General features: G+C 47.1%; 1 protein-coding gene across 1 annotated transcript; it reads right to left on the bottom strand.

Moving 5' to 3' along the window:
* Positions 1-943: 943 nt before the first annotated feature.
* LOC107202754 (histamine H2 receptor-like) lies at positions 944-23,441 on the bottom strand. Its single transcript, XM_015623677.1, has 5 exons — positions 23,417-23,441; positions 12,314-12,478; positions 7,101-7,374; positions 3,876-4,052; positions 944-2,738 (listed from the first exon to the last, which is right to left on the bottom strand). The coding sequence occupies exons 1-5, from the start codon at positions 23,439-23,441 to the stop codon at positions 2,066-2,068; spliced, it is 1,314 nt and encodes a 437-aa protein (XP_015479163.1). The 3' UTR covers positions 944-2,065.
* Between the last annotated feature and the right edge of the window lie 216 nt (positions 23,442-23,657).

The raw sequence follows: 23,657 nt of genomic DNA, 5'->3' as shown, positions 1-23,657 counted from the left end.
AGCTTTGTGATAAGGCAGAAGTAGATTACAAAGATTGTCTCCCATGTCCTCTTGGATAACTCTCCTAAATACTGGCTTATCCAGGTGAAACCAGAATGCTGCTGTGAATATGATCAGGAACAGAATTTGTGTTTAGCTGGGTTAAAGCAGGAGAGTTAAGTGTGTCCTCTTCCCTTGGATGTCCCTGTTGGCATCATCTACAGCTGCACAGTGAAATGGCCACATGTGGAGCCTCTCTGCCTTCCCTGCCAGCTCAGGGATTACAGGTGGGGCACAGGAAATGAGGAATAAGGTATTTTTAACTTGCTGTATACCTGGATGTGGGTAGCCGCCTATTCCAAGGGCCCTGCAGCATTTCAGTACCAGGACTGGCCTGTGTGTTCACACCAGGTGTGTCTGCATATTCTGGGATGTTACACTTGCCCTCAAGGGCATGGACAAGTCCTCCCCTGTGAGGTTCCTGCCCAGCCATAAAAGCATCTGGCCATGCTCAGCTCTGAACTTCCTGAGCAGTCTTGGCTTCTCTAAGCACTGGAGTGTGTGAGTGTGTCCCTGCCTTTGTCCCTTCCTGCTCTGGGGTTTGACAGAGAAAGGCTGTTCTCTAATCTGAGAGCTTTTCCTGTGAATGATGGGTACTTTCCTGCCAGCTGTTTTGTGGGAAAACACCCAAACTGCAATAGCTGTGAGCTCACAGCCCTGCAAGAGGGGCTCTGGCCTGGGGCTCTGCTGTGCTGTGCAGCATCGGGGTCCGTCCCATTCTTTCACAGGATGTTGCCTATCCCTCAGCTCCCTTCCTCCCCATAGCTCTTGGGAATGAAGCCCCCCCATTCCTTGTCCTGTTTTATCAAAATGACCTGGGTGGCAGCAGCAGGATTCCTGCCCTGTCCACCTTTGTGCCCATGGGATGCTTCCCCCAGAGTAAGGTGTAGTTACTTACCACTTCCATGTTGTTGCTGGAGCCATAGGGTCTGGCAAGCCTCACCCTCTCCATGGAGAGTCATTTCACAGGAGAACCACTGTTGAGGGCAGGGTTGCTTTTTTCTACCAGGCTCTTGAGAGAGAAAGAACTCCTGACCCTTCTGCTGGCATCTTCAGTAGCTCAGCTGCTCCAGGCAGGTCATACTGCATTTTGCTGCCTCTGAGGACAGTCCCCTGCTACCTTTCCAGAGTAATCCTTCAGTGAGGCACTTGTTGCTTTCCTGCAGGGAGCCAGTGCTGGTGGAAATCCAGACAAGCACTTGGGAGTAGTAAAAACAATCATTCCCATTTATCATGGTTTTTTTCTGTCTCTGTGGTTGATACCACAGTGTAGACAAAAGTAATAATTCCTGTTCACATCCCATCTTTGGATGGTGTCAGCCACCTGTAGCTTTGAAACCGTGGTGCCCCTGGTTTTACAGCAAGTCTTTGTCATCTCCTGAGGTCTGCCACATGAAATGTCCCCTTCCAGAATAAACAAGGAAACTCACAGATAATTCACAGAAAGCCACGGAAAGCTCTGAACATCCAGATGCTGCAGAAGCAGTGAGCTGGACCCTAAGCAACAGCCCAGGCTGCAGAGTGCTGCCTCTTTAGGAAATGAGCTCTGCTTTTTGGCCACATCCCTCCTCTAATTCCCATACACTGACTGGCACACGTGGAGTTATTAAAACTGGTCAAATCTGTAAAGAAACTGATGAAGAGCTACGGTGGCTTGATAAGAAACATTGTCCTACCTGACACAGAACACCAGGATGTGCACAAATGTAAGGTCACGTTACACCATACTGGTTTGGGTTGGTTTTTTTTTACCCAACATGAAGGTTGAATTTGTCTTAGGAAATATTCATTGGAAAAATAATTATCCAGGAATAAATTAGTTCCATTAATACAACAAATTGCCTCTAAAATATCTGAGTTCCTCATTATTGAAATTGTGGAAGGTGAAGAAATGCATCTTTGTTGTATTGTCCCCAGCTGTAATATTCCAGCCCCTCCTTCCCCTGTTTTCCTAGCCTTTGTTTTTCCATTGGGATGTGCTCCAGCACTTTCTGTATCACCACCTCCAGCGACCGGTCCTGAATCCCTAGGACTTGGGTTTGCCCTTTGGGGCACCGTTGGGCACCGTCACGCTGTGTTCCAGGTCTGGAGCAGTCCTGGCAAACGTGGCTATGGAAACCATGTCTTCCCCGACATCCACCTGAGACCTGCGCCTGCAAATCAGCAGCTTCTTGAGGGCGTGCTGGAAGTCCCTGTTGAGGAAGGCGTAGAGCAGGGGGTTGATGGTGGAGTTGCAGTACCCCAGCCACGTGATGATCTTGAAGGTGCCGAGCAGCACCGTGCTGGTGGAGTCGGTGCCTCTGGCCGCCAGCCAAACGTTCAGCACGAAGTAGGGCAGCCAGCACAGCACAAACACGGAGATGATGATGCTGATGGTCCTCGTGGCCTTGTTCTCCAGCTGCAGGTGGTTCTGCCGCTTGCTGTTGGGGTGGTAGTGGATCTCCAGCGTCTGGGACATGATGCGGGTGGCCTTGAGGCGGGAGGCTCGGTAGATGAAAAAATACATGCTGCACATGACCACGAAGGGAAGGAAAAACGCCAGGGCAGAAGCCACGATGGCAAAAACCCAGTTGGTGACAAAGATGCATTCTCTGCCCGCATCAAAGTCCACGCCAGGGATCTCATTCCAGCCTTGCATGACGGGAAGGAAGGAAATGAGGGATGAATATACCCAGACCATGCAGGTCATCACGATGCATCTGCAAAAGGAAAGAGATGCAGAGGGGAGAGAGGGTCTGAGTAATTTTGAGTTGAGAACATCCAGTACAATTCAATCCCCATGGTAACCTGTGAGGGATATCACTGCTGAGCAGTCCAGCAGGGCGTGGAGAAGGGAAAAAGCTGGAGTATACCAAGTCCAGATGTATGTATCTCTAACAATTGGGTAATTGGTCTGTAATTGACAGATTTGGGGTCAGCTTGAGTGCTCTGAGCTGGCTGAGAAAAGATGAGGAAAGGTTTTACAGATGTTTGTTAGCATTTGAAACAATAGCTTGTAAATTTTTTTGCTTTCAGCTTTAGTATCTGGCCATTATCTCACCCTCTGGGGCCTGATGGGGATGGAGCTGATGGACACCAGATGACAGAATCTGCAAGGGAGGCCACACAGCCCCCTCCTCTCTTTGCCTGTGATACACAAATAACATACAGCAAGAGTGACGGCAGGAAAAACATACCTAGAAGAGCCTAAACCCACCCTGTAAAGCACCCCACTGCTGCAGTGTCCTTTCTGCCCACCATCAGATGACTTTCCCCACCCTGCAGTCCTCATTTCAGCCTTTCACATGAAACCCTCATGGGAGCTCAGAAGCTTTCCCTGTTTTCCCTGAATATCACTTCAGAAAAGATGGTGAGTTTTAGAGAGGGAAGACTACTGCTACATGCATCCTTCTGGGTCTCCTTTCACCTAGTCTTTAGAAGTTCTTCAAAGTTCCTCCCCATCTCTAAAAATGTTTTAAGGCCAAGGCTTGAGCAGTCTGGTCTAGTGGAAGGTGTCCCTGCTCACAGCAGGAGGATGGAACAAGATAATCTTTAAGGTCTCTTCCAACCCAAGCCTTTCTGTGATTCTATGAAATGACTGGACAGGGAAAACATGTAGGTTCAACTCAAACCATCACTGGTTTCTACCCCATTTTGCAAACCTTCCTTAGCTCAAAAAATACTGTCCCAGGAGCACCATAAAATCCCCTCAGCCACATCCTTGTCCTCTCCTGCACCTCATTAAGCATTTTCTGCAGTTGTAAATGGTGAAAGCTCCTTTTGCCACATCACTCTGCTTCTGCTACCTGTTAACAGCTCACCTGGAGGGACCCAAAGTGAGGAGCAAATGCACTCACCTGCCACGGGACATCCTTCTGGAGTAGTGGTAGGGGGTGACCACGGAGCAGTACCTGTCCAGGCTGATGAAGCACAGAGTGACGATGGATGCTGTGCAGAACATGACATCGAAGGAGATCCAGACCTTGCAGAACAGCTTCCCAAACAGCCACATCCCCGTTACCTCATAAATGATGCTGTGAGAGAAAACAGCTGGAAATCAGAGCTGGGAGGGCTGTTTGTGCCCCCCCTGGAGGTGTGTAAGGCCAGGCTGGCTGAGGCTTTGAGCAACCTGGTCTAGTGGAAGGTGTTCCTGCCCAGGGCTGGAACAAGAGAATCTTTAGGGTTCCTTCCAACCCAAACCATTCTGGGACTATTTCTTTATGACTGTGCTGAGGTAATGCTGTATTTTATCACACAGGTCCTAAAGATGGGCACACAGCTCAGACAGCAGGGATTCATCCTCAAAGCACAACCCAAGAAAGGAGCACCCCACAGCTGGAGCATGACTGAACAAGAGCAAACCTGTGCTTCTTGCAGCCTAAGTGCCTTGAAAGAGGCTGGTTTGCCCCACAAAGCTCCCCAAATTTACATCTGCCCAGCTTTGTTTATCACAGCATTTTCCCAGTGCCTGACACAGCACAGTCTTTTAATATTTCTCCTCAATTCCTAGGGCATGGGACACCTCCAAGAAACTCCCTTCACATCTGATGAAATGCTTCAAAACCAGAAAGGATTTCCACTCTTGGTTAAAAAAAATACAAAACATGCTAGGAGGAAGCCCATGCAGCTTGTACAGTATGTGGCTCATAAATGCCTCAGCAAGGTAAACACGCCAGCAAAAAGCAGACATGGTACCAGAAATATTTCTAACAAAGTCAAGAAGGGCCTGTGAGAAGTGAGCAGCGAAGGAAGGAGCATATGGCAGCTGTAGGAAGGCTGATGCATGTTTCTATAGCATTCAGTGAAATACCATTTGCTTCTCCTTCCTTTCTCCGGCTTTTTGCAACTCCTGAGATGCTGAAATCACCACTGTGAGTGAATTTGATGAGTGACTCCCTAGTCCTGCAAGGCTTTAATTTTGCTGTAACTTCCCAGCTTGCTGGTTAAATACAGTGAGATCAGGGCTGCTGAGCTGCAGGGCTCAGGTGTCCAGCAAGGGAGAAAGATTCAGCCTGATGTCAGAAACAATGCCTGATCTACATCTCATCAGCATGATGAAAGGTCCCAGCCCTCAGCAGCTCTTTGTTCTGTGGGACTCCATGCAAAAATCCAAGCAAACTACAGCAGAGCCTGTCCTCACACCGTGGGCAGCATGCAGGACCCCACAGCACACACATGGAAAGGTTTCATGGATCCTTTACAGAGGGGCATCTGAGTTGGAGCACAGGTTCAGTTCTGGACTTGGGTGCCATTCTGCCATTCCTCAGAGCCCTCCTTATCCCCAGAGATGCTGCAGAGGCTGTGGTGTGCCCTGGGCTCCCAGAAGGAGATGTGCTGCTGTGGGCACACAGATCCCAGGTGAGCAGGTGCCCAGTTCTCACCTGCACACATCTGGTGGGATGCACCTGACCTGCAGATGTTCTCACAGCGTGGAGTAATGGACACCTGACCCCTCTTCTCTGAGGTAAAAAGTCTCTGCAGCTTGGAAATTATGTTGGATAGCAAGGAGCAGTAAAAGCCAAAAAAACCACAGAGTGAAGTCACCCCTGCCTTGCTCTTTTGCTTGCAGAGGTAAAGAATGGCTGGAAATATTCAGCCTGGAAATGACAGGCTGGCTGCAGTACTCAAACAAAAAACCACTGCTGCAAACCAGCCAAGCCAGGAGCAGAACAAAAGTCTTACTTTTATGAAATTAAGACACAAAGTGACAAATTTGTTTTTCCCTTCTGTCACATTTTCCTGAGCCAAACTGCCTCCTAAGATAATTTCTTTTCCTTCCCTTTGGCACGTAATAACCTGCCGACTGAGGAGCAAACTGAAACCCAAAAGGGCAGCACAGATGTGAAGCCAAAACAGTGGGAAAGTGTGAAACAGCAGCCACGGTGTTGGCAGGGCTGGAGAACGCTGCTGGAGCCAGCAGGGTCCATTCCTCACCATGTGGCCACCAGGAGCTGGCAGGTCTTCCCACCAGGCAGCACCAGGACATTCAGGAGGGACACGAAGCACCAACCATGCCCTGAGCTTTGCTCCCCTTTGCAATTTTTGTTGTTTAAGTAAAACACCACTAAAAGTAGATTGAAAATAGATAGGAGGAAGAATTTTTTTTTTTTATAGTGAGAATGCCCAGAGATGCTGTGGCTGTCCCATCCCTGGAAGTGTTCAGAGCCAGGTTGGATGGAGCTCTGAACAGCCTGGGCCAGCTGCCCATGTCCCTGCTCAGGACAGGGGTTGCACCTGATGATCCCTAAAGGTCCCTGCCAACCTAAGCTATGGTTCTATGATAATTTCAGAACCTGAACTTAAAATTCATTGAGCATGGAATTTAAGTTAGCAGTAATATTTTTTTAAAATATTTTTTAAGCATTAACTGCTTTTTTTTTTTTTCATTTGATACCATGAACTTCTAACTCAGTTTGTAATTGCTTGTCGGGACAATATTTTTCAGTGCCAAATTCAAAGGAATAGGCAGCCCCATGAGAACTGAAGCATAGAACATGAAAAGAGTTCAGCTTCCTCATACTGCCCCATGAACTCTAAACAGGGAGCAGTTCCCTGATTTTCACAAACTCAGGGCTGCTTTGCAGGACAAGGCAGCCAGGATGACAACTCAGCTGCTTTCTGCTTTTGTTTCACTGTTTTAGCCAGGAGTGAAGCTCCCATAAATATAAACCTCATGCAGGGACACCTCTCAAGTGGCTCTTCCTCCATGAGGTACAGGGGAAGCCTGAATTCCTCTGCTTATACTGAAGAAATTCCTTACATTCCATATGCTGAGCTACTCCTGGGAGAGGGGGCTCAACAACTGGAGCTCCACATGCAAAGCTGGAAATTGAGTTTAGATCAGTAGCCAGGGTCCCTGTGTGGCCAACAGCAAAAATACCCTTGGGAATTTGTCTCCAGGCATCACAAGGGGATCCATAACACAGAGCAGAGGCAGGGAAGCACGTTCAGCCACCACGCCACAGCTCAGCCCTTCGCAGAGCCCAGCCCTGAGCCCAGCAGGTGAATCCCAGCCCTGCTCCCAGAGAGGATGGAGAAAGGACATTTGTCCTCCTCTGCTCCCCCCTAGGGATGCTCCTCACCTGAAAGGCATCACCAGACAGGCCACAAGGAAGTCTGCCATGGCCAAGGACATGATGAACATGTAGGTGACTGTGCGCAGCCGCTTCTCCACCACCGGGCAGAGGAACACCACGGTGTTTCCCAGGAGTGTCACCACATCAATGAGGGTGAGGACCAGCCCAGTGAGCACCTCCTGGAGCCCAACCCCTCCCCTTGCAAAGGAGGAGGCAGCAGAGGAGAAATTAGAGAGCCAGGTTTCATTCCTGTCCATCAGCATCTTTCCACTGTTAAAATCTGCAGGAGACAAAAGGGGAGAACCAGAATGACTTTAATGATGATTGGTATGTGTGTGAAAGGGAGGAAGGAAATAATATTTATGCTTCATTTGCTCCAGGAAAAATCCACACACCCTGCTGTGCCTGTGCCATCACTGTCCCGTGGTTAGCAGCCCATTAGAAGTGTCTGAAATCCTGAGGGTGAGGATAAATGTACAGCATTGGCTGAGGTCCCTCACGACAACTAAAAGCCCTCCTGTGAATGAAAATGCATCATCAGATGAAGCATGAGATCAGAAAAAAAATAAATAGAAATGTACTGAGAGCAGAGAGAGGAAAAGAAAACAACTGAAATAAAAACCTAAAGCAGCTGGGCTAAATCCCACTGGACAGCATGCCAAGTCCATGTAATATGGGGGCTGGAGCTAGATGATCTTTAAGGTCCCTTCCAACCTAAACCATTCTGTGGTTCTATAGTCTCATTATCATCTTGGCCACCCCCAGACCAGCTGGGGCTTGTTTCATAGCCCCATGTACAGTCTGTGCTATACCCTGGGCTGTCCTGGTGCATTTTCAGGCTCTGAAGTTTAGAGGGTTTTTACCACCACAGTGGGCAGCTCCACCTCCAGTCTGAATGGCCAAGCAGGGCTGCCAGCAGCTACCCAGGGAGCAGAATTATGGGATCACAGAATGATTTGGATTGGAAAATCATCAAACTGAGGTGTATCAGGTGCAGCCTGAACAGATTCATGTTCCCTCTGTGCCCAGATGGGAGGTGATGTTAACCCCCTAACTGAGGATTTTTTCATTGAGGAAATCCACATGTTTGTGTCCACAGCTCAGTTCCCAGACTTTGACCAAGAGGTGTCACAGGCAGGTGGGAAGGTGGGAATGATGCCCTGCAAAAACTCCAGCAGTTCAAAGCTCACTGGCATAGCTGAGAGAACACAAAGAAAAAACTTGTGGGGAAAAGAGAATTGTAGAAATATTTCCCAGTGACAAATGGTTGTATTTAAATATCATCACTTCTTCTGTGACTGGGATCTGCTTCCACAGTACCCTCAGGTCAATCCCACACCTCCAGGGATCCTACTGAGTGCAGTGTGAGGTGGACCTGGATAACATCCCTGTGGCCCAACTTGCCTCATCTCACAGGGGCCAAACTTTGCCTTAGGAGGAGTGCAAGAACAAGGCAGAAAAAAGTTCTTGACATCTCCTTGTCCTTCCTGCAGCCTATGATCCAGAATTCCCTCTTAAGATGGTTTCAATGGTTTCTGAATCATGAAATTGTCCTGCTTCCCCTCTGGCCCAGCAAACTTTTAGCATCCATGACCTCCTATAGCGACAACTTTCACGGCTCAGCTCTGTACCCTGCAAAGAAACACCTCTTTTTGCTTGTTCTGAAGAACAACAAGCTTGTTCTCAGCTTGTTGTGAGCCTGTCAGCAGCCAGCTTCATTCGGTGCCTCTGGTCCTTGCACAGGAAGAGGCACCACACAACCCAGCCCCATCCAGCCCCTCTGGCACTGCTGGGCTCTGCAGCCTCTGCCACAGCCACAGCTCCCTCCTCATCTGACAACTTGCTCATTCCTCCTAGGGAAGCAACAGAGGATTCCTGCCCATCCCTCCTGCTCTTCTGAGCCTCTGAGAAGGACCAAAACCCCAAACAGTTTCCAAGAGATAAATGCTCTGTGGATTTACCTAAGGGCATGATCTCTGCTTTGTCCTGCTCCCCTTTCACCACCATCCCTGACAAGATTTGCTGATTTGAGTGGCACTGAGCTGACCTTTCCACTGGGCTGTGGCCATCCAAAGGTCTTGTTCCTGTGCAGCAACAAGAGCTCAGAGTCCAGTGCTTTAGATGGGAAAATAGCATTAAACTAGGAAATTAAGTTTTCTCCATCTTTTTGAAACTCCATCACCTCACAGATGAATTCCTTCTTCCACTGTAATGCTCAGTGAGTCTCATAAAAACTTTTTTTCACTTCAATAAGTCAGACATTATCCTTCATGCCCTGGTTAAGTTTTCTTTTGCCTGTAAATATCACCACTTCATGAGTCACAATTTTCCCAGCTGAAGATTTCTAGAGCCCCACATTCCCCAACCCCTACCCCTGTAAAGACAGAGCATCACTGACCTCTCTGTAACTCACCCTGCACTTACCCCTCCTGCATGTCACCTTCCAGACAAGTATTTTTTCACACAGGGAACTTCCTTCTTAACTCAGGATTATTAAATTTCCTTAAAAGCCCCCACCATGAGGGTCTATATTGAAAACCTCTCAGAATTCCAAGCCACCCAGGTGTCTCTTTTCCACCTGCTGATTTCTTCCAAGCATTCCTATACAACTGTGAAGCTGGGCTGCATTCCTGAAAGCAATAGTGACTGTGTCCTTGGATGTAATCATGTGTTCATGCACTTACTCATCCTCCAAAATCCTCAGCTCCGTCCCCTGACTTCCATTTATTTGCTGGATTTAGTGGTTTCCTTACTTTCAAGTTAAAAATAAAAAATAAAAAACAAAATTAAAAGGCTCAAACTGTTTAGAAAAAATAAATAAAGAAGGAAAGCTCTTCCTCACTGGAGCTGGGAATCACTGGCTGAAACCTGAAGCTCTCCTGCTCCTCCAGCACTGAAAATAAGCAGGTTTTTTGGACATCATCTCAGGCAGCCCCCTGGGTCAGCACTGCTAAAAGTCTGCAGGGTGTTTTAAGTACCTCAGGCCTAATGAAAATGTTCCTTGGACAACATTCCACATCAGAGTAACAAACACCCCATAACAATAAAATAAAAAATCCAGTCTCCAGCTCTCCCATAATTGACAGGAAAGAGGATAATCTGTGCCATTCTTTCTAACAGCTCCACTGAGGGTGTCATCAGACTGGATGAGCTCCTGTGGAACAGTTGGATTTCAGTGCAGCCACGTTTCCTGGCAGGAAGAATCGTTCAGGCCGTTCTCCTCGCTCTGTGTTCCACACAGACAGCTCAGGGACAGCCAGCTGGGAAAACCACATGGACCAGTTTGAACACTTGGGTTCTCCCAGGAGACCACACTGCATTAGGATAGGCTTCTAAGGCGTGAACAGCAAAAAAATCAGGTTTGATGAAAAAATCTGGATTTTTTCCTAAAAAAAATCTATGTAAAATTTTAAAGTCTAAATCATCTGGTCTTCAGGTTTTAAAAAATCATTGCCAAATTGTTGTTCATGGGTAGATGAGAATGATAGAGAAGAATCCTGGATTAATTATTTGGGTTTTTTTAGACATGACACTGAGACAAGAAGATTTTGAAGTCGCACCTGCCTGCAAAGAATGACTGTTCCCACACAGTCATTAAGTTTGTATCAGCGTTAGAAAGACTCTAATTAAAACAGATCATTACTCACACTGCTCTGAGAACACACACCACTCTCAAACTTTGAGGAGAATTAGGACATGGTTATTAGAATTCCTCTTTGCAAGATTTCTGTGCTCCTCAAGTACCATCTCAGCCACCAGCCTGGGTTAAAAGGTCTTCTCAAGTGAAAAACTCACAGCAGGCTCCTTAATGCAGGATAAATCCAGGAGTATGACAGCACACAAAAACAGCAGATGTGCCCACACTCACAAAATACTAGAGAAACACTCTTTTGTCATGTTTTTTTCTTTTTATCAACAAAAAGGCTGAGGGCCTGGAAATAAGGCTGTCTTTATTTGACATCCATTACTCCAACAATAAAAATAAGGAATGATGGATTCTTGAAACTTCAGGTTGAACCCTAATTCAGGGTGCAGACAACTGCATCCTGCTGCTCCTGATCCCTTTTAAGAAGGGAGAGTCCCTGGAAGTCCCAGGCAGATTCCCTGGAAGCTCATCCACAGTCCCTGTCACAGCCCAGGCTGGATGTCTGTATCCTTTTGCCTCTGACTGAGAAGCCAACCCATATCCAAAATGTGCTAAATTCAGTAATTTAACTAAGTGCTGCTCTCCAACCACTTGGGAGAACTGTACAGGAAAGCAGGGGATGATACCATCTTAACTTCCCTGTGGAAATTACTGGGACAAAGCAGGATATGCCATCTTTCCCTGGGATGCACTTCCTCAGCTTAAAATATTGGAGCTTTTAAATATTCCTAAGAGATGAACAGCCCTGTGGTTACACTGCTGAGATAGCCCAGAGTCTTTCTACATCATCACTCTCCCAGTCTTTCCTGTAAAATCAAAGGGATAAATGCCCAGTTGTACCATAAGGTGGGATCTTCCCAGGTTTCCTGGGGACCTCGGATGCCTTAGGGTTTGCATTGTTCTTATTTGGGCATTATAGTTTTGCTTCCCTGCAAAAAAGTGATGGGTTGGATTCTGCTCTGAGGCTGCCTGAGCAAAGCAACTCCACCATTTCTGCTTCCCTTTAAATATCCAGAAAGTTTGACCTGATTTATTCAGCAGACAAATCTCAAGCCAAAGGTTAATTTCATCAGTAAAAGGCATATTTTGATGACAAGGGAGGGGGGAAAGAAAGCCCTGCAATCTCAAGGCTGACTGCACTTTAAAATCTTCGAGGAATGATGAAAACTGGAAATATATTAGTGGGAATACATCTGCTGCCAGGCTCTGCCGAATCAGGTACAAACCAGCACCTGGCAGCAGGGAACAGCCCCAGGACCTCGCACACCTTTCCCTCCTCCTCCCCACGGGAAAACTGCAGCAGCTCGGTGATTGCTGAGCACCGAAAGCCATTTGTTGAACTGTGCAAGGCTGTGGGTGGCGATAAAGGAGGGGGAGAATGCCTGGGGATGCTTCCAGCAGTACAACACGGACCCGAGGAGGCCGGCCAGCCTTGCGCTGACTTTCCTGCTACCCAACTTTCCCCTTGGAAGGACAGCATTTCTCTTTCCACCCCCAAACCTGCATAGAACGGCTCCAACAGCCTCTCTGAGAGCCCTGGGGCTGGGAACACAGCAAAACACGAGATCCTTACCTTGGGCACACGGCTGAAGCAGCTCGGCGCTGTCCCGGAGCTCAGTGGGGCTCTCCCCGCTGCCGGGCACCCGGGGCCGGGCTCGCCGGGATCCCGGATCCCTCCCCTCGGAGCTGCTCCCAGCCTCCAGCTGATGATCTCTGTCCCGAAGCAGGGCTCGGAATCCTCACCCACAGCCGGCACAGGGGTTTGGGAGCCACAGAGTGCGGGGCAGGCGCTGCCTGCTCCGGGGAGAGAGGAGAGAGCGGAGCCACATCGCAGCCCCGAAACTCACGGGCAACTTCAACCCGCAAACGCCGGGCTGCTCACTGCCTTAGGAACCGAACCGGGGTGCCAAACCCGAACCCCCGGCAGGCAAAACCCTCACCCTCTGGGCAGCAAAACCCCCAACCCCTGTAGTGCAAAAACCCCAAACCCTGGGGTGAAAACCCTCACCCTCTGGGCAGTAAAACCCCCAAGAGCTGGAGTGCAAAAAGCCCAACTCCTGAGGAGCAAAAAGCACCAAACCCTGGGAGGCAAAACCCTCACCTTCTGAGCAGCAAAACCCCCAAGCCCTGAGGTGCAAAACCCCCCAAGCCCTGAGGTGCAAAACCCCCCAAGCCCTGGGTTGCAAACCTCCAAGCCCTTGAGTACAAAGACATTAACCCCGGGGTGCAAACCCACAGCCCCGGGGTGCCGAATCCAGCCTTGCTGGGGTCAGACCCGCCAAAGCTCTGGGGGCAAAAGCGCCGAGCCCCAGGACAGCAAAACCCCCAGCCCCAGGCGGCCGAGGATGCTGAGGAGCACATCCGCATCAGCCCGGGACTGCGGGGATCAGCCCGGAGAGGCTGCGGGTCCTGCCGCGGGGGGGATCTGTCCTGGAGGAGGGGAGGAAGAGGAGGGAACCCTTCCCGAGTGGGAGACAGCGTTTGAAAGGGCAGAGGCTTCAGGACTGCAATAGAGGGGAGCGGCAGCCGGGCCCGGGGGGAGCCGGGCCGGGGGAAGGGGGGGTCAGGATCTGCCCGAGGATGGGGATGAGGATGAGGATGGGGATTCCGCCGGCAGCACTTACCGAGGCAGGCGGAGGAGCCGCCCCCTCTCTCCTCCGTCCCGCAGCGCCCGTATCTCCCCGCTCCAGCCGGGAAACCTTCCTTCCCCCCGGGAAACAGGGCTCCCCGAGGAAACGATGCTCTCTTTTTTCCTGCTTTCAAACCAGCCCTTCCCACTCCCCTCGGCAGCTACAGGGACACGGCGACCTGGTGCATGAAAACAGCAATAACAAATAAGAGGCGTTCCGCGGGCTTGGCTCCCCTGTTGGCAAACAGCGTGTTTTGTTCATAAACTAAAGCGAAAATTCGGAAGAATCCCGGGCTGGAAGAGGAACCTGTGGCACGAGGTTGGCGAGATGTCACCTGCCCTTGTCCCCGAGGCTGGGTGTGCTGGGAGGGATGGGGTGCTGGATTTTGGGAATTGGGCAGCGGGCTCTTGAGGAACATCCGTGGCAGAGCCTGGCTGAATTGGCTGTCTGGAAAGGACCAGTCCTCCTCATCCTCCTCTTCCTCTTCCCAGCTGCAGCTCCGGGCTCAGGGAGGGACTGGCACCTCTCGGGCTCCTCGGGGAGCCGCTCAGCCGGCAGACAGCAAACTCGGCAAGAAAAGGGGTAAAAATCTGCTTCTTTGGGCGCTGGGGTAAATGTCAAGCACAAAGTTTGGCGTTTGTAACCCTGGCCATGGCTCCTGCCCTGAAACAACCCCAAATCACGCTCAAAGGCATCAACTCCGCACTGAATCGCTGCCATCAGTACATCCATCTCCTGCTCCGTTTGTTTTCCAAAGATTGTTACAAAGGTTTTGAACTCTGGATTCACCCACCACCAAAAATTACACTGGAGGATTTTTTCAATGGGTGTGGAGAGGAAATCTCTTGATCTGGGTTGGTGGAAAGTAAAGAAATTCAGATTTACTGTCCTCTCCCTGGAATAACTCAGCACCTGGCTGGCAATTGGCCTCTCAGGTTTCAGGCTTGTCTTTGACATTAACATCAAAACTGTGATGGAAGAGCACCTTTGGGTCTTTTTGTGTCATATTTATTGCTTCAGAAATAGCAGATTGCCCCTCAAACATAATAAAATCTACTTTAAATTATGGATTTTCAGGAAAGGAAAGGGGAGGAAGAATTATGTCACAGCCAAACACAACTTCATCCCTATACTCTCCTTTATAAGAACAAAGTATTTTCTATAAAGCAGGAGGAATAAGTAATGTGTGGACCAGAGTTTTCAGTGAATTTAGATTGATTCCATCACTTTAGTCAACATAGACTTCCACGTGCTTCTGAAAAAATCATCTTTGACAACTTCAATGTAAATATTTTAAATTATTATGTTTAAAGTTGTCTTCTAATTTACATTTAATTTTAAAAAGTTTTAATAAAACTTGAAATTTGAGCAAAATATTTTATCTCTGATCAAAAGAACAATTTTCAAACCTGAGGAAAAGGTTCTCCAGCCTTTTTGCAAGCTGAGCTCTTGAAGCCACTTTCTGATTGCCTTCCTTACTCCATTAATGCCACTGGGCCAAAGAGCAGCATCTGGTCAGGGATAAGAAGCAAGGGGGTAGAAGTTTTATTTAAAGCATGTACCAAGCTCTTTTATTTCTCCATTTGCTGACAAACAAATATCAACAAATAGAATTAAATTATATTTATTATATACATATTTTATATCAATTATATTTTGTATTAATATGAATATATTAAAAGCATAATAAATATATTAAATTGCAGAAAAAAAGAAAAAAAAACTTGTAATTTTAAATAATGGCTAGCTTCTGATGGTTCCCTTTTTTTTTTTTTTTTGACAGAACCTTTTCAAAATATACTTTTCCATAGACTCATAGAATCACAGGATGGACCTTTCAAGGTCATGCAGTTCCAACCCCCCTGCTGTGGACCAGGACCCCCAGACCCTTTTGCCAGGGCTGCTCTCGCTCTGTTCATCCCCCAGCCTGGATTGAGAATGGATTGCATCCACCCAGGTTCAGCACCAGCACCCAGCCCTGCCAAAACCCCCTTCTCCTCCATTTCCCTTGAATTCATAGCACAACAAGAGCCCAAAAACCCCAAAGGAAGCTGCCTCTTTCCCTAATTAGTGTTAATTGCCCGTTCCTGGGTCGTGGGAGGGGCTGTGGTGCTGTCTGTGGTACAGAGGGTTGCACAGCTGGGTTCTGGTTTTACTTTTGCTGGGCCCTTCTTTGTCCCCCTGGATTCCAGGCAGGCTGTCAGACTCCAGTAATTGAGTTTTTATGGAGTAGAGAATAATAGCAAAGGCCTGCAGCTCTTCCAAAGCACCAATCTCAAAAGAAATGACAAAGGACAGAGATAACAGCAAGAAGAAGTGGTCTGGACAGAGTCCTGCAAATGCTGTGTCAGCCACTCATATTAATGTCATCTGTGAGCAATCCACTTGTCAGCATGTCACAAACCATCAAAAAAAAAAAAAAAAGACAAAATTTAACATCTACTGGAATTCCAAGGATATTGTCAAGCAGGGATTCCTGGGATGTTGTCCTTTGGGTTGCATTATATTTTCAATGCTACCTGGAAAGGGAGGAATGAGGGAAGATGGAGTTTATTCAGCTTTCTGACCTCCACAACAAGGAGGGTAAGAGGAAATGTACATTTCAAGCCTTTAGCATGCCAAAAGCAACTTGATCTTAAAAAATTTGAGAAGTAGTCTTGATCTTAAAAAATTTGAGAAGCAGTAGAGCTGTTTGTGCACACACCAAGGTACAGCTCCTTAAACAGGTAAATAAGGTGGAAGGGGCTGGAATACCCAGGAATGGTCTGAGGTTTCCTTTACACGTGGTAGCCACTAGGAAAGCATTGGTAAATCCCTTGGGAAGGAGGGAAGGAGCTCTGACCAATGTGTTGTGTTGCCAAATAGGAGGATACAAGGAAACTTGATGGGTTTTAGACCTCATGGCTCAGCAGTGGAGATGCTGCTGTGGCAGGTGATAGCCCCACCAAGCACAGAGATTTAGAAACTGCACAGAGAATAATGGGTAAGAAAAGCCAGTAAATCACATGGCATTGGGCAAATATGCCCAAAGGAGTGGCAGTTTTTGTGTTTTCCTTTGCCTCTCGAGGGGGAGCCTGTCCTGATAGCGCTGATCCCCTTCTTACGGCAGCAGCATGAGAAGAAGGATGAAAGGAGCATTTTCTTCCTGTCTGTCTTGATTTATCCAGGTGTGAAAGTATACAAACAATTGTCTGGACTGTTAAACAACTCTTTCCTAACCCTGCTGACTGACAGGGTTTCTGAGCAGAAGCCTCTGGAGGTGCTTGCTAACCACTTTGTGTCAGCCCCAGGGCCCAGAGGCAGCTGCCAGCGAGATGTTCTCTGTGCCAGGCTGCTCTGGCACGCTGCACTCCATCCCTGTGGAAGAGCTTTAGTCATCAGCCCAGGCACTGATGGACACACAATCCCTGCTGTGCTCCCTGACTGTGCTTTTTCAATATCTTATGTGCTGCAGCATTTCTTCTGCTTGATGAACTCTACCTGACGATTTCTGTTTCCATCTTCCTTCGTCCCATATATTATTATTCTCTTTTTCAGGTGGGGTTTATAATCTTTCTGCTTTGACATAATCACTGCTAAAATGAGGAATTGCTCCTGTTGCCTGTGGCAGGCTCAGCTGTTCTGTGCTGCTTCCCCTTTCCCCTCAGACCCCAAAAGTGGTCTCTCTTCTCTGTAGAGGGTATTCACTCCTAACTTTTTCTGTCTTAACAGTATGCAATTTATATTCTGGAAATAAATAGCACAGGTATTCCCACTACCTTCCAGCAATGTTTATGCTGATAAACTTTAAACCCTGCAAATACCTCCATGTTTCTGGGTGTGCTTCAGCTGAACTGTGTCACACTGCTGGAAAATCAGGATCCTCCCCATTATCAAGGGAACTAGAGAGACACAAACCATTCTTGGTGAAATCCATGGAAATTACTGGAGCCTGAGACAGTTTATTAGACATTTATTATCATTGCACCAATTAATTCAAGGCAGTAAGATGGATATACAGTCATAGAATTATAGAAAGAATAAAAGAAAATCCTCAAAATTTAAACTGGCTCATGAGAGCTGGTGTTTGTATATATTGGGAATTTTTTTATGGATATGCTCAATGGTTCTGGTCTTAAGGACAAGTTTGGATCATTGGATCAATCCCATTTGGAGAGGAAGAAGAGCAATCACACTTTCAATATTCAAAACCCAAACTCTAAAATGCTGAGGGCGTGTTCCAGCCAAGTGTGGATCCAGCCCAGCCTCTCCTGGTGCTCAGGATGCAGATGTGGCCTCTGGCACAGAGCAGCATCAGGGCAATGCAGAGGGCTGGTCTGCAGGGCACTGCTGAGGAACAGCCTGTGACTCCTTTGAAGCTGCTTGATGATGAAAACTAGTTCCAAAATCTTTATTCTGTTGTTCTCCATGAGTTTCCCATTGGTACAAACCAGCCATGTGTGTTTGCCAGAGGGACCTCTGGTCACTGTTCCCTGAACTCTGCTGACAACCTCGTAACTGCAGGGCTGTAGGTACTGAACTGAGTTAATTTGAATGTGAAGCTTTGTGTCCAAGTTCTGCTCTGTCACAGATTTTCCCTTTCCCAGGAGAGTTTGAGGCTCATAAGCTCTAAAAGCACATTCAGACAGAGAAATGGCCCAGCTCTGCCTTGTGACTTGCAACAGTGACAGCTCCTGAGTATTCTTGAATGTTCCAATTGTTCTTTGCCGCTTCAATTCAGCCACACCCTGGTGTCCCTCCACACAGGAGTGAACAATTCCAGCTGAACCTCCATCACTGCTTGGGGAGACCTTGGGCATTTCATTCCATGGAGGGATAATAGATCTGATACTGCCAGATCACCATCCTCTGGCTGATAATCCAAGAGGTATCCTGTAATTCAATTAGAGGTGTCCAGGGCTGGCAGGGAACTGTCCCTGAGTTTACTTGAAGGCAATAATGATTTTTACAGTAGGACCAGCTGTTAGACGTCAGGAGACTCCCTGGGAGCTGTGGATAGCTTGCACTGCAGTGTGCACACACCTGCTATGAATTCTCATAGCTCACATCTCTGAAGTGGCTTGTTTATCTCCCTGGAGCTGTGGGGCAGATGACTTTTATTTGTGTGGGAGATCTCCCCAGAAATTTGATGGCACTTTTATGGAAAATGTCTTTCCCTGCACAGGGCATGTCCCAGATGTCAGATGGTCAGGGTTTCACCATGGTCACGCTCCTTGCCGTGCTTACACCATGGCACTTTCACTGAGGATTGTCATGTTGTGCAAACAAAACCCTTTGTCCAGAAGGAACCTTGGTGTTTTTACCCTTAAACTGAAACCCAGTGAGTAACATTCCCCACAGTGCTCTCTCATTATGGGCTCCTCCATTCCTAGCCATCCAGGTTGGGCTGGGCTTGCAGCAGGGTTGTACAACTGAGCTTGGTGTGTGCTTTGAGTTCCCAAAAACCATCAGAAAATTCAAGCCCAAGAGGTATGAAAATGCTCAAACTGAGTCATCAGAAATGAGTGGACATTTTTTAAGCCTTCACTGCCTGCCAAAAGCTGCACAGTGACTCAACGTTATGGTCTGAAGCAAAACCTCTGGTTCTGTGTGTTATCTATTAGACCGTGTCGGATATGAGGGATGGAGAAAATTATAAATCTAGTCAGAAGTCCCACTGAGAAAACACCAGAGCTCTGTTGCAGAGACCACCAAGGGGATTTGAAAAGGCTTTTGTTGATCTTGGAAGAAAAGACACCATTGATACACAAAACAGTGTCCTGAGAGAGAGGAGTGCACTAAACACCCACAGACAAAACCACTGGAGGAAAGAACTCAGGATATCCTACATGCTGTATCAGGACACAGAATCTATTTGAATAGCTGCCATATTTTAATTGCTTCCAACAATCCTGTTTCTTGGCTCTGTCGTGTATTTCTAACAACAGAGCTGAAATTATTGTATAACTCTTAGGGAAAAAAAAAGAGAAACTTATCATCAAAACCACTTGTCACGCTGAAAAAAGTTGCCAAAGAAAATTTTCTTTTTCCTTTTTATTGTTCTACTGACAAGCTGGACAGGGGCTCTTTTCTCTTGTGCTGCAAAATCTAATTATATACATACATAAAAAATAGAGAGCACTAGCCATTTGTCTCGCATGACTCACCACTGTCTTTGCAAATGTCATAAATGCTGGCAAGCAAGCTACAATCACAGAACACATTAATGTCTCACAAGGCTGCCTGGCTCCATTACAGGCTGGCACAGATTAAGCTGAGTAATTGGGAGAAGATGGAAGGAAGATTTCACTGGACACCTGGGATTATTGTGTGCTGGAAGCATGGCAGGAGACAAACCACTAAAAGACAATCCAGTGCCTTCGATGGCAATCCCTGCTGCAGGCTGAAACCATTTGTAAGTCTCAGAAGAGATAAAAAAACAGAGTCTTTATTTTAAATAAAGGGCTGTGAAACCCTTTATTCATTTATCACTTGGGCCTCCTGTTTTAAAGGAAAAAAGGGGATCTCTCTCTGGAATACATCTTCATGGCCACCTCCTGTGCAGGAGCAAGGCTGGTCCCTGAAAGCTCTGTCCTGGACCAGGGGGTGGGAGGAGGGTTTCTGCTACACCCCAGTGAGGCCTTGGACACCCTCACCAGGGTGCACAGTAAATGCATTTCACTTCCTTACAAACCCCACGGGATCCTCCTGGTTCTACAGCACCTCTTCCTCTCTGCCCTGGGGCTGCACCAGGTCTTGAGGCCCCTCCTGCAGCGCCGTGTCCAGCTCTGGGACCTCCAGCAGGACACGGAGCTGCTGGAGCCAGTCCAGAGGAGACCACAGAGATGCTCTGGAGTCAGCCTGGGAGAGCTGGGGGTGCTCACCTGGAGAAAAGAAGGCTCTGGGAAGACCTTAGAACCTCTTGCAGTGCATAAAGGACTACAAAAGAGCTGGAGGGAGAGTTTTGACTGGACATGGAGTGACAGAACAAGGGGAAATGGCTTCAAACCGGGAGAGGCCAGGGGTAGATTGGATATTAGGAAGAAATTCTTTACTGTGAGGGTGGTGAGGCCCTGGCATAGGTTTCCTGGAGATATTGTGCCTGTCCCAACCCTGGGAGAGTTCAAGACTGGGTTGGATGATGCTCTGAGCAACCTGGCTCAGTGGAAGGTGTCCCTGCCCATGGCAAGGGTGCTGAAACTGGCTGATCTTTAAGGTCCCTTGCAACCCAAACCATTCCATGGTTCTGTGATTCTATGCATGTCAGGGCAGGGCAGAGACACAGAGGAGAACCCTGGGCTGAGCAGAAGATGAGATTATAAAAGTCTCAGTCTCAGAACATCAGACATGATGGATCTGCTATAGATAGGCTTTAATAAGTAGACAACTTTTTTAAAAAAAACAAATCTACTTCTGAATCCCTGGAGAACTCTGAAGAAACTCATCCTTTCACAGAGAGAAGGGCAGTGAATTTCTGAAACACAGAGGGTTTCTTAAACGTTCTTCCTCAGCTTCCATGGCACTGATGCCAGGACCTATCACAACAAGAGCCAGTCTCATTTCAATTTTACAGTCCCGTTTGAAAATGCATCCCCTCGCTGCCGAATCCCTGAAGCACAGCTCTCAGTCCCATTCACATGCACAGCATTTCCTGGTGGCTGGGCCAGGGACAGCTCCTGAGCTGTGAAATGTTCAAAATGTGTGAAATATGTGGAATGAATTATGTGCAGTCCTGGCTCCTTCAATGTGCCTGGAGCACTGATTTTATCTCGCTGGGTGACATCAGGGCAGTGATGCCTGATTTCTTGAGAAGTTTCACAGTAAAAAATGACAAATCAGGAAGAATTACTCATATGGACAAGGAGATTGTGGACAGGAAAAGAACTATGCTCTGACTGTTTAAATGTGAGACCATCCTATGTTGCATTGGGAAATTGTTCTCTTCTCTACAAAAAGCTGTATTGTTCTTTTTTCATTTGACAAGTATATCTGTGGTATATTTTTAGCTTTAATTAGGAATTCTTTCAAATCTTACCACTGCCCACCCAGAGCAAGTGGAGTGGCATAAACACAGACACAATGTAGAGTATTATGCTTATCTTATTATCCTTATGCTGCAGAGCACAGCAACAGCACATTAATAATCTTTTCTTTTTCCCAGGCATTTCCTCTTGAATCCAGGAGAGAATTTGTTTACTGGTGTGATTCACTAGTTGAAGAATAAAATGTTGTCTGGCAAGGTTAATATTTCACATGTTATTATGGATTTTCACTTGAGGATCTAAAAATTATTTACAAGACTTAAAGCTTGAACGAAACACTTTTTTTTTTTTTTTCAGTAAATTGTGGCTGTCCTATCCCTGGCAGTGCTCAAGGCCAGGTTGGATGGGGCTTTGTGCAGCCTGGTCTAGTGGAAGATGTTTTGGTATTTCTTTTCAGAACATGACTTCCCTTCCCCCATACCCCCTATTATCTATCAAAAATTTTGCATACAAAATCATAATTACAAAACACTTTAGAGCTGTATAAAAAAATCCCTTGCCTTATTTTTACTAAGTTAAGCAAGGTGCATTTGCATGTAAAAACCATCTCATTGCTTGTCTTTTTAAGCTTAACTAAAGCTGCAGAACACCACACAGCTCCACAGGTGGAAAGTTGATCAGAGCAGCCAAAGTCTTGCTGTTCCAGAGGGAACGGTGGGATAATTGCCCACGGTTGTGCTGAGAGTACACACCTGATCTGAATGTCTATGGAAGGGTTTGCAGAAACCAGGATGTGTTTGAGCCAGCAGGAGGAGGAGGAGGAGCATGCTGCTCCTCTGTGATGGGAAATCACTCTCTGGAAATGGTGCTTTGCTCCCAAGATAAGTAAGCCCAGGGAGATTAAAGAAGCATGTGTTGGAAATTAGCTCTTATTCTCCAAGGATTTTTCTTTTGGCATGGTGTGTGAATATTACTTTGTCATTAAATCTGGTTGGTGAGGGAAGGGATAGAATATAAAAGCAAGGCCAGGGAAGGCAGATGAAAAAGTGGAATGGTTTGGGGGGCAGCAAGAATCACTGCACATATTGACAGGTTGCTAAGGGCATGTGTTCATGCTGGCACCTCTGCTGGGGATGCCCACCTGTGCCCAGCTGTGCCCTCTGCCACCCCACAACTGCTCCTGCTGGGTATCAGAAGGAGGAGGAGAGAGGGAAACTCATTTGGTGGGTTATGATAGAGAAGAGGCTGAAGAGAGGAAAACACATCTTGTCTGCTAAGATGATGAACTCCTTTGAGCTGGATTACACAGCTCTTCAAGGGCAGGACAAACATCCATCTCATCAAAACCTCATCTTTTCCAGGAACAGATATAAAGACAGTGGGGAAGGGAATGAAAATCCTCATTGTTGATGGGGACAACAGAAATTGGGGTGGGGGGGTGAGAGTGTGTGCACAGTGCCCTGCCAGACAACCATGCCCCCCAGCATCTCTATATGATATCTATATATAATATAAATATATATCATCTCACTGCTCTCTCATATTTGCTTTTTTGCCCCTTTCCCCCTGTTCTCCCATCTCAGTAATTCTTTCCCAGGAATTCACATAGAATGGTGCACCAGGTGCTGTCCCCAGCCAACAGCTTAGGAACAAAATCCAAAAATGTATTTCTGTTGACAACTGCGTCAGACTGATTCCTAAGCACCACAAAAACCCTCCTCTCCCAATAATAATCTGTCTGCTTTCCACTGCCTCCTCTGTAATACCAAAACTCATTTTTGATTGTTCTGTTTTTCATGTCTGGCTTCGTACAAGCCAGGCTATGTTTGTTTATTTGACGCTGACTTGTGCTAGATAAATATGACCTATGCCAGATAAATATAGGTTGGATTCAAAGAATTGGTATCCAGGCTATTTATGTTAGCAGCTTGACTGAGTCAGCTTTAATCAAAGTAAAGAAGTAAAATCTGAATATAGAAAAGGAACCAGGTATAACAATAACACAGGTTATAAATTGCTTTCATGTATTTTCTTCTCTTTGCAAAACAATATTTTTCTGACCTTTATGGTGAAGTTGCCACTCACCCCCTTTAGATCTGACACCACCCATAGCCACAAAAATGGCATTTCCCAGATCAAGGACATGCACAAAAGCAGGTGAAGGTGGGAGTGACCTTCAGGCTCACCTGGGGGGCACTGCCATGTGAGCAGTACCTGGAGCAAAGCTTTGCTCTCTTTGCTCTTGATCACTCAGGCTGTGCAACTCTCCCCTTCCAAACTCCGAAGAGGCAGCCCAAAGAAAACACTGCTGGCAGAGGATCCCCAG

The sequence above is a fragment of the Parus major genome, chromosome 4 (genome assembly GCF_001522545.3).
Source record: "Parus major isolate Abel chromosome 4, Parus_major1.1, whole genome shotgun sequence".
In the NCBI taxonomy this organism is placed as follows: Eukaryota; Metazoa; Chordata; class Aves; order Passeriformes; family Paridae; genus Parus; species Parus major.
This window is presented reverse-complemented; position numbering and strand designations above follow the sequence as displayed.

Excerpts from the sequence above, each read along its gene's own strand:
- LOC107202754 (XM_015623677.1), bottom strand. The coding sequence starts at position 23,441 with ATGGGTGGTGTCAGATCTAAAGGGG. Across the intron at positions 12,479-23,416 it reads TGGTGTCAGATCTAAAGGGG|GATTCCGAGCCCTGCTTCGG; the intron begins GTGAGTGGCAAC and ends GCTGTGGGTGAG. Across the intron at positions 4,053-7,100 it reads TGTCTGGTGATGCCTTTCAG|CATCATTTATGAGGTAACGG; the intron begins GTGAGGAGCATC and ends TTTCTCTCACAG.